The 9,693-nt window shown below is 48.4% G+C and overlaps 1 protein-coding gene across 1 annotated transcript; it reads left to right on the forward strand.

Annotated features, from left to right (window-relative positions):
* Positions 1–352: 352 nt before the first annotated feature.
* Positions 353–9,207, forward strand: FGF16 (fibroblast growth factor 16). Its single transcript, XM_017669001.3, has 3 exons — positions 353–906; positions 6,765–6,868; positions 8,225–9,207. Exons 1-3 carry the CDS (start codon positions 633–635, stop codon positions 8,468–8,470), a joined length of 624 nt encoding a protein of 207 aa, XP_017524490.1. The 5' UTR covers positions 353–632; the 3' UTR covers positions 8,471–9,207.
* The last annotated feature ends 486 nt before the right edge of the window (positions 9,208–9,693 follow it).

Here is a 9,693-nt window from a genome sequence, read left to right on the forward strand (position 1 = left end):
ACCTGCCTCCGCGCAGCTGACAGACCTCCACGCAGCAGGCGTGAGTGGCCGTGGATGCCAACAGTCTCCACGCACTGGGCTTCGTTATTTCATCAGCAGTTTCAGAAAAACCTGCCAAAAGCAGTTATGCCTCACTGCAATGTGCAGCTTTTTCCTGCCATTTTTTTCATAATAAAAGAGGGAGCTCGCTCGCTCTCTTCCCCCTCCACCCCCTCTCCCCAAAAGAGCCAAATGGATACAAGAAGGGGCGGGGGGGGGGGAACACACACACCAATCTCCGAAGGGATGCCAGTGAGGTGTGGCTTGTATTTAAATATCCAACATGTCAATGTAAGGGGAGTGGGTATGTATATAAAGTGCAATTTGCATCTGATAGCTTCACGAAACCAGCTATGAGAGGCCTAGGGAGATGGATGCGGAGGGAAGCCGCACTCTGACTGAGAGCAAGGTCAGGAGTGCGCTGCCCGACGCTCCCCGCCGCTGAGAAGTTCCTTGGACGCGAACAGACGTCAACTGCAACTCGGCCAAGCGCGGATCCAGCGAGTGAGCGAGCACCACTGAATCGCCCGCGCTCGCTGAGAGGAGAGGCTGTTCGTGACCCGCGGCCCCGGCTCGGCCCCGCGCGCCCCGCCATGGCGGAGGTGGGGGGGATCTTTGCCTCTTTGGACTGGGATCTGCACGGCTTCTCTTCGTCGCTGGGGAATGTGCCCTTAGCTGACTCTCCGGGTTTCCTGAACGAGCGCCTGGGCCAAATCGAGGGGAAACTGCAGCGCGGCTCGCCCACAGACTTCGCTCACCTGAAGGGGATCCTGCGGCGCCGTCAACTGTACTGCCGCACCGGCTTCCACCTGGAGATCTTCCCCAACGGCACGGTGCACGGCACCCGCCACGACCACAGCCGCTTCGGTGAGGACGAGGCCGGGGAGGGACGGGAGGAGAGCGGCCGGCGAGCTGGGGAGCCGATGGCTCGGGGCTCCCAGCTCCAGTTCGGGGCCCGCGAACCGCCCCAAGCTCGGTGCCTTCTGGGCCCGTCGAAGCGGGAGGCCGCCGGGGACCCGGGGCAGGCGGGACACGCAGTGCGGACACTTGAGCCATGCGGCGTCAGGGCGCCTGGCTCCCTCAGACGCCCTCGGGAGGGGCAGGGACGCCTTGAGGTGAGGCCTCTCCTTTCCCCACGCCGCCCTCCCGCCCTCCCTCTCCTCGGGGGCGAGGCGATCGGTCAGGGACCTGGACGGTGCGCATCGGCTGAAAGCGGAGGGACCTGGGAGAGGGGTAGCTAAGAGCACCCGCCTAGGAGGCCAGGGACGACGACTGTGGCGCGGGGGCTGAGCCTCGAGGGCAGCAGTGTTGTGGCGGCTGATTATCCGGAGTAGACTTCCTGGGCAGCGGCCCGCACCGGAGCCGCTTTTGCCGGGCGGGGACCCGGCAGCCAGCAGTGGCACCTGCCTACCTCTGAGTTTCTCTGCCCGGGCTGGGAGCCAGTTCAGGCAGCAAGGAGTGAATGAATTGGGTTTTGGAGAAACTCGGAAAGCCTCCCGGTGTCCACTGTGTAAGAACACAAGCCCGGGGACCCCTTTTGCCCTACCTCTGGACTCCTTGCCTTGATGTCGAAACGGTCCTGGACCCACTCCCAGCTCCAAGAACAGGTGTCTCCTTGGGCCCAGGACAGCAAACAGTCCCACCTCCATCCAGGTTTTTTCTCTGCCCGCAGATTGTTCGAAGGGCAGAGCCTCCTGTCTCACAGACAATTAGTATAAACCTTGATCTGGGACAGAGATTATTCGGGTTCCAAGCAAGTCTGTTCACTCCTCAGTAATTTGGTCATTTTCATTTTCAATTTCCTGTTCTCCACTAAACCATTATTCAGGGACTGTGACAGCTACCGGTCCTTGGGACCCCCAATCGGCAGTGCCCTCTACTTCCAAGGACCTCATGGCCCAGAACACCTATCCCTAAGCCAGTAAGAGGCTATGCCTCCCCTCAGCCATGATACTGTTCCCTTCTTTCTCCCACCCTCCCCACAAACCTACCCATCCTCCTATTCCGCACACCTTGCTAAGATCTGCATCTGGAGTTCACAGTGAAAAAAGGGGGTGGGGGGTGCAAAGGCCAGCACCTAGGCATGGCCAAGTCTAGCAAATAGCTTAAGGGAAGGGCTGGTCTTCCTTGCTGGGAGAAAGCAGGAACCCTAATGAGGTCTATGTCATCTTGGAAAAATGCACTCACAGAGCTGGAGTACAGTGGGTTGTGTGTAGGGTGGAGGTAATGGAGGGGTGCAGGTGTCTGTATAAACTTGCTGCCGGTCTTCCAAAGGATGATAAGTTGGTGTGGGAGGTGAGGGAGTGTTATCTTAGCTCCTTTCCCTTCCACAGCTTGTGACTTTGCAGTCCCCTTTTGTTCCTCTTCAAAAGAAATGGGACTCCCACCCTGGCCTCAGAGCTCCCCAAAGTCTCCCAGAAATGGCTTGAAGATAGTGGGGTAGCTCATTCCTGATAACACATGAAAGAAAAGTCCTGAGATGGAGAAATGAGGAGTGGGGGCAGCAGAGGCGGAGAAACTATGAGCTAGGCTCCCAGTGGCTACAAATGTTTGTCTGCTCTGTGCCTAAGTTGAGCCCAATAACCTACAAGGTCAACAAAAAGCAGTAATAGGTTCTTGGGATAAGTGGTCTTTAATTACCTCCGTAGGGACACATCTTGATTTCTTTTCATCTGTCAAGCCTGCTAAGGGTGTTAAGTTTAAGGAGAAACCAAAGGAAATAAAACTGGCAGGAGGAAAGGATGTTTTCACTGCCTCATTTTTGGTTTTGCCTTTAAAACAAAACAAAACAAAACACTGCCTGAGGCCATCTCTGCATCACCTTTTCCTTCCCTCCTTCCCTGGCTTCTTCGCAGTTCCGTGTATTTCCTGTAAAGGAAATGATAACTGGTCAAAGCTGTCTTTTTGTAACCTCCCCTGCCAATTTTCAAACACGCATTTACTCTTGCAGTTTAGCTTTTGGCAAAGAAAGAGGTGGCGTTTGAGTTTGCTCTCTCCTCCCTCCACATTCGAGTTAATCAGCCAGGGTATTCCATAAATCGAAACTTTAACATTCTATGAGTGCTTTAGCAGTCAACATTCCAGCAGGGTAAAGTAGGCCAGACCTAAGATATAAAATATTATAGATTTCTACTTGGGGGAAGGAGGTCTCCAAAGGCCATGTAAAGTAAATAGCTATTTGTTGTAACTGGAGATCAGGGCCCCCAGGGGTTACCCTGGAATCCATGTGTTCAGAACAGGTCCGGCTGAACCCAAGAGGAGCCCTGACTCCAAATAATAACCTGTTGGCACAGCCTGTACGCCCCCCGCCCCCACCTCCACTCCCACTCCCACTGTAATTTGGAGCCAGGAGTGTTTCAGTCTCCACATTTACAGGAGGTTCACAGGAACCCTGACATTCCTGAGGGGCACCTGTGGCCTGGCAGAGCATGGAGCTTGGGAGCCAGATGGAAGGAGAGGCCTCCTGCCAGGTGGGAAGGAGCAGGCTCCTGAAGCTGCCTTGGATTTTGAGCAAGCTGGTTCTTACTTGGCAAGGTGCCAAAGCAGCACTGTCTTGGCCCTGCAGATCTGAAAGGATGGCTGGGGGAGCCCAGGTGAGTTGTGGAACCACATTAAATGACACAGTAGCCAGTCATCTAGCTACATTCTGAAGCAGTGGGGTCCAGGACAGATCCGTTTTGACCACAGCCATAAGGGAAAGGGTATAAGAACAGAAAAGTCTGGAAATTGATGAGCAAAAGCCAGAGTCTGAGGTGGACAGATCAAAATAGAGGCAGAGTTAGAGAGAGGTCTTGGGCGTTGAGAGGAGTGAGTGTGCTGAGGACAAACTTTGTCTGCTTAATGCTTTGCCTCAATCCTTTGCTGTTTACAGCCCTCTCCAGCTATAGCTGGGAAAATGTGAAAATTGCTTGTTTTTCTCTCTGCCTCCATGCTGGCTGGGATTCAGGAGAAGGTTTAGGAATATCTGTTCCATTATCATGTGCGACTAGGTTCCCACAGTTTGAATCCAGCTAATAGGAAAGTTGGCAAAGGGAAATGATGCCCAAAGACAGCTGGGCAGGGATGATTCCAGCTGCTGGAGACCCCTGGTACTGGACACAACCCAAGTGACTTCTTGTATGATCTCTCCTTTGGCATCAGGTTTAACAGAGTTGGAGAAAAACTGTGGTGACTCAAGGCAACAGCTCTTGGGTTTCATGATTTGTTCTCACACCAGATCTTGGATGGTGAGATCACAAACTGCCCTCTGCTACTTAATGAGCTCAGGGAGGTCAGAGACATGAGATACTTAGAGAATGAAGGGACTAAGACTTGAAGCTCGCAAGTAGTCTGCCTAAGCAAAGCAAATAACTGAAGGTTCCAGCAGGTTGGTATCCCTCAAAGTTTAGCACCCAGAACTGAGTCATGACCTGGTTTCTCATTTCCTTTCCATACTGGCCACTCTCCTTTGAACACACTCCTGTTTTCTTCATAACCCTCTTTAAACATGAAACTAAAAATAGTACTGTCAGTGTGGTCTAACTAAGGCTGAGCAGAGTGGGGCAGTCCCCTCCCTTATGCCAGTTACTAGACCTCTGTCAGTGCAGCCTTAGGTCACTTGAGCTTTTTTCCTTTTTTTCTATTTTCTTGTATTAGTTCTTTAATGCTGTCATAAATCACCCATACTGAGCTTACTTTGTTCAGCCAAATCCCTTAAGCCATTGTTGTGTATGTTTTGCTAAGCCACATCTCCCCATTCTAAAGATGGGCAGACTTGCAGTTGATAAACATGCACAGAAACACAAAAGAACGGTACGTGCTTTCAAGAAAACATACCTGGTTGCCTGAAGTAGGGAGGAGGATGGGATCACAGTATGGCTATAAAAATAAATAAATAAATAAATAAAAAGCCCTTCCATAGACCATGATAATAGGCCATGAGATAAGGAGCATGATTAACAAAATGTCTGCATTTGAGGCCCACCCTTCCCCAACCAAACCCCAAACCCAAGACGCCTTGGCTAATTGGTGTGGGGACCAAAGTGCTGGACTTTACATTTCTTGTAATTGAAGCTTATTTTGTTGGAGTCAGCCCCTTTTCCCAGTCTCTTGAAAACTCTGGGTTTTGATTGTGTCACCATCTCAGCTGTACGTCTTCTGGAACTAGGGGAAGCTGTCCCCTATGTCCTTACAAGTCATTTATTAAAATGTTAAAGACAGAATCAAATTCAGAACCTTGTGTGATGCAACTAAAGGTTTTGGTCCATTAAATCAGTGTCTGTTTAACCCCTTTTTGGCACTGGATATTTCTCCTTCCCCTCCTACCATCTTGTGTCTGTCTCTTTTCCCTTTGTATTATAAGAGTCTGGTAGCAACTGGTCTGCAGATAAAACTGGGAAGGTTTCAGTGCCAGAGGCCAAAGACCACACTCTGAAGTGTTCTATACAATGGCAGCAGAAGGTCTTTCTTTATATTTAAACAGATCCAAGTGGGCCACAGAAACATGTACCCTTAAGCTGCCACAAATAAACACCCATCTACCAGCCTGAGTCCTCTTCAGGAGGCTGCCCACTGGAGTTTTAAACCTAATTTCAAAATAAGCCACTTACATTTTTTAAGTGATCTTTCAGGAATCAGTCCCACTCCCTATGTAGATTACATAGAAGAATATTATTACCCTTAAGAATTGCATTTTTAGATAAGAGAGCCAGATATGAGCTCATTTCATACCTTTGGATGCCTCTCTGATTCAGTCATATCAAATTTTGGTCTGTATGTTGAAAAACATGGTTAGAGCCAGGAATGCCAAAAGGAATCGAGCTGACCGTTAGTTACACCTATGTCCATATAACAGATGTGCTATCTTAGGACAAAATTATTAAAAACTTCAGTATCACCAGGATGTCAGTTCTGGGTCCTTTTTCCCCTTAATAGTTGATTTTTTTTCCTCTGCTGCTGCTGGGTAAATGAAAATGTTTTCAAATACTCACCTCTAACTTTGTCAGCTAGAGGGACATTGCTGAATGTCTTCCCTTTCCCCCTAAAGTTGCAACATCTCAAATCAGTATTAAGTCCAATACTATCTGCCAACTCTTTGCCATGGATAAACTTAAAATGCTCAAGAGAGAAAGAGAGAATGACAAGCCTGTCAGTCTGGGGCTGCACTGGCTGAGAGCACTTTTTGGGAGGAAGCTCTCAAGGCCAAGTTTTGCCTCCTGCCAGAGGCAGGAATAACAAACTTAGTGTGTGGCCTTTGTTAGTGGCAGCTATGGGCAGTTGACAGCCTTATGTGGCTTTAAGGACAAGAGAGCTAAGAGGGTGCAGAACAAGTTCAGCCTAGAGGACAGCAAGCTAATGATGTATGCTTTAGGGAGGAGGGAATGACTTTAAGAAAACCCAGAAACCTGGACACATTTTTCCATTTAGAAAACTGCCCACCCATTTCTTGAAATGGGGTTTGCCAGCCATGGTACTGTGTGATTATGGAGCTGTTATAGCCAAAGCCTTCGCAGGTCAGAGATTGTTTCCCCCATCATACATATGGGGAAACTGAGACCCAGAGAGACTCAGTGGCTTCTCTTAAGGTTCCATTCTTGCTGCAAAGGATGGTTTCATCTGGCAAGTCACCAAAGGCACACAAGGCTGGCCTCCAGCTGGGGATAAATGACTGGTAGTTCATGTCACCTAAACAGCTTCCTCTTAGCTTGATGTCAGTGATGGAAATGACATTCACTTTTTTGCTCTAGGAATCCTGGAGTTTATCAGCCTGGCTGTGGGGCTGATCAGCATCCGGGGAGTGGACTCTGGCCTGTACTTAGGAATGAACGAGAGAGGAGAACTGTATGGGTCGGTAAGTTTAAGGTTTTTTTTCCACTGGAGGCTATTACCACTGGCGTTTGGATGATGTAAAGCCAAAGTATAAAAACGTTTGTCTAGCACTTGAAAGCATTTTTGTGAACTGTAAAGGATTAGTGTCTTCTTGTCACTTCTTGGCTGGCCAGGAACTTGGTACATAACACTTTAATTTGGCCCTCAGCAAATCATAACCTTTTCTGTGGTATATTTGCTTTTGCCTTTCCATTAGAGGGCCCACTAGTCTGATGATAACTGCAAGCTGTGCGGGTTTGTCAGTAGATGGTAGAGGTTCAGGGCATTAACCTTCCTGAGGAGCACATTCAAATTTTAATGGGTGCCCAGAGGGGTAGGTGACCAGCTGGCACAAAAATAGGCAGTGGAAGAGCTGGCCTTCAGACCTAGAGTTCTGGGATTAACGACACAGTTCCTGATTTCCAGGTTACTTCAGCTGAATCCCAAAGGCCAAATGCAAAAAAAAAAATAAAAGAAAAAGGCTGCTGACAACCCTAAGTCCCCTAGGACTGGGTCAGCTACAGTGTAGTGTGTGCTCTCTGTTCTGGAGGCTAGCCCAGAACTGGGGAGTGGTGAGTGACTTTGGTGACCTTAACCTTTTCAGGGGATCCCAACTCCTGGCTTTGGCTTTTGAGTCACATAGCATGCTTTCTGGCTGCCTGCATGCCATGAAATCAGAGCACATTTTTCCCTGACACCCAAGAGATAGGCCTGTCCCCAGCACTCAGGATCGGCATCCCCAGCAAGTAGCATGGCGGCTGGATCAAGTGTGAGAAGGGACAGAGGAAAGAGACCCAGGAGCTGCCAGCCTGAAGTAGCCAGACTGGAGGAACTTTTCAAGGAGATCTTTTCTGAACTTTCAAACTAACAGGCCTGAGACCTTTCATTAGAAGAGATCACAGCTCACCTCCCATGGAGCTTTATATAGATCTGAGGCTTTGCCTGTCAGTTGACATGGTTAACTATAATCTCAGTGGATTTGAACATGATTAGCCCCAAGTAGGGAGAAAACTCAAGGGTGCCAATGGGGCACGGGAGGCCATAGCTGAAAGTCTCAGGTTCAAACAGCCAGGTGAGGCCATCTCTTCAGTCTCCTGCCTTCAGGAAAGAGCTCACCTAAAACAATTTTGTGTGGCTCATGACAAGAGGATGAGGCAATCTAGATAAGACTGTTCTGTGCTATTTGGAAAGAAGATGCCTAAGTAATACTGGGAGATAGGACAGAAATTTTCTAATGTCGGTGTGCTATTGCTTTTTCAGGGTTTCTCCACCAACAAGGTGGGATGGGAAAAATAGTCATATAATGACTGGGCTTTGCTTTATTTTCTCACCCTCACAGAAGAAACTCACACGTGAATGTGTTTTCCGGGAACAGTTTGAAGAAAACTGGTACAACACCTATGCCTCCACCTTGTACAAACACTCGGACTCTGAGAGACAATATTATGTGGCTCTGAATAAGGATGGCTCACCCCGGGAGGGATACAGGACTAAACGACACCAGAAATTCACTCACTTTTTACCCAGGCCGGTAGATCCTTCTAAGTTGCCCTCCATGTCCAGAGACCTCTTCCGCTATCAGTAGCGGACTCCTAGTGTGACCTCTGTGACCCCTTGTGCTCTGGGGCCACAAACACTATACTCATAGCTTTTCAATCCTCTTGCCTATCGATTTAGATAACAGAGAAGCACTTACTGTTCAACTCAACCCAGCTGTTTCCTTGTTGTTCAAAGTGTATATCAAGGTTGGGTTATTTTGGGGAGGGATGTGGGAGGGAGAGGGTTGCTGGAGGGAGTCATGTATATACTTTTTTCTTTGCTCATGTTCTTTCCCCTGAGGTAGCACAGGAAAAAATGGGGGCCCTGCCAAGGTTCCATGGGTGTCTTGCCCCACAAGCTACCCAAATACCTTGACAATGGGTAAATGAAAGACCAAGGGATCTGCCATATAGATGCTACCTACAGAGCTTTGGAAAAGTCTCATTAAGAGAATCCTTGGAGCTACAGCCCTGCTGCAAGCTGGCCCTGCATGGGCTCTGCAGATTTCTCACCTGTCCTGACATGCAGTTTTCCTGCCATTGGAAGTGGGACATGGGGTAGGTTGCAAGAAAATGATATTAAAATGTAAGGATGGATACTGTGCATAAGGACAAACTATTTATGAAATGTATATGCTATTTATTTTATATATTTATTTATTTCAAAATAATTTTATTTTTAATGAGAGAAGCTATGACTGGATTTTCATCAGAAAGAATAAGGTCCTACTGAAACAGGATAAATGAGTTACTAAAGGCTTTTATTGGCAATAAAATTGTCTTTATATTGTAACTACTGTCTAGTTCTACTGATTTGTACATTTAGTAGGATTAGAAGATTGGTTAGCTTCTTCCTCTCCAACTCATGAGAATCTCCTGATGTCTCCATCACACTGCCTAGGCTAGATGATGCCCCATCACCCACAACAGTAGCATCATCTAGGGGCCTGGTCTGAAGTCCTTCCTGGTTCTATGACTTGACACTTCGTGGTGAATCAAAACTTCAGGAAGTCCTGGACCAGCAGCTCTTCTGTAAGTGGGAACTGAGGATAAGGCACAGAGAAGCCCTCCTTTGGGATTTGGCTTGGGCCCAAAGCCTGAAGGTCAGAAACCCTTGTTGGTGGCTTCTTACTTTAGACAGGAAGGTGAAGGGATTCAAAATAAACAACAATCAATAGGACAACTGATTTTTGGAACCAGTCACCCTCCCTTCTGGAGGTGTTATCCCACTCTCCCAAACTCCCCATGCCAACCAACTCTCATCTCCTAC

The sequence above is a fragment of the Manis javanica genome, chromosome X (genome assembly GCF_040802235.1).
Source record: "Manis javanica isolate MJ-LG chromosome X, MJ_LKY, whole genome shotgun sequence".
Classification (NCBI taxonomy): Eukaryota; Metazoa; Chordata; class Mammalia; order Pholidota; family Manidae; genus Manis; species Manis javanica.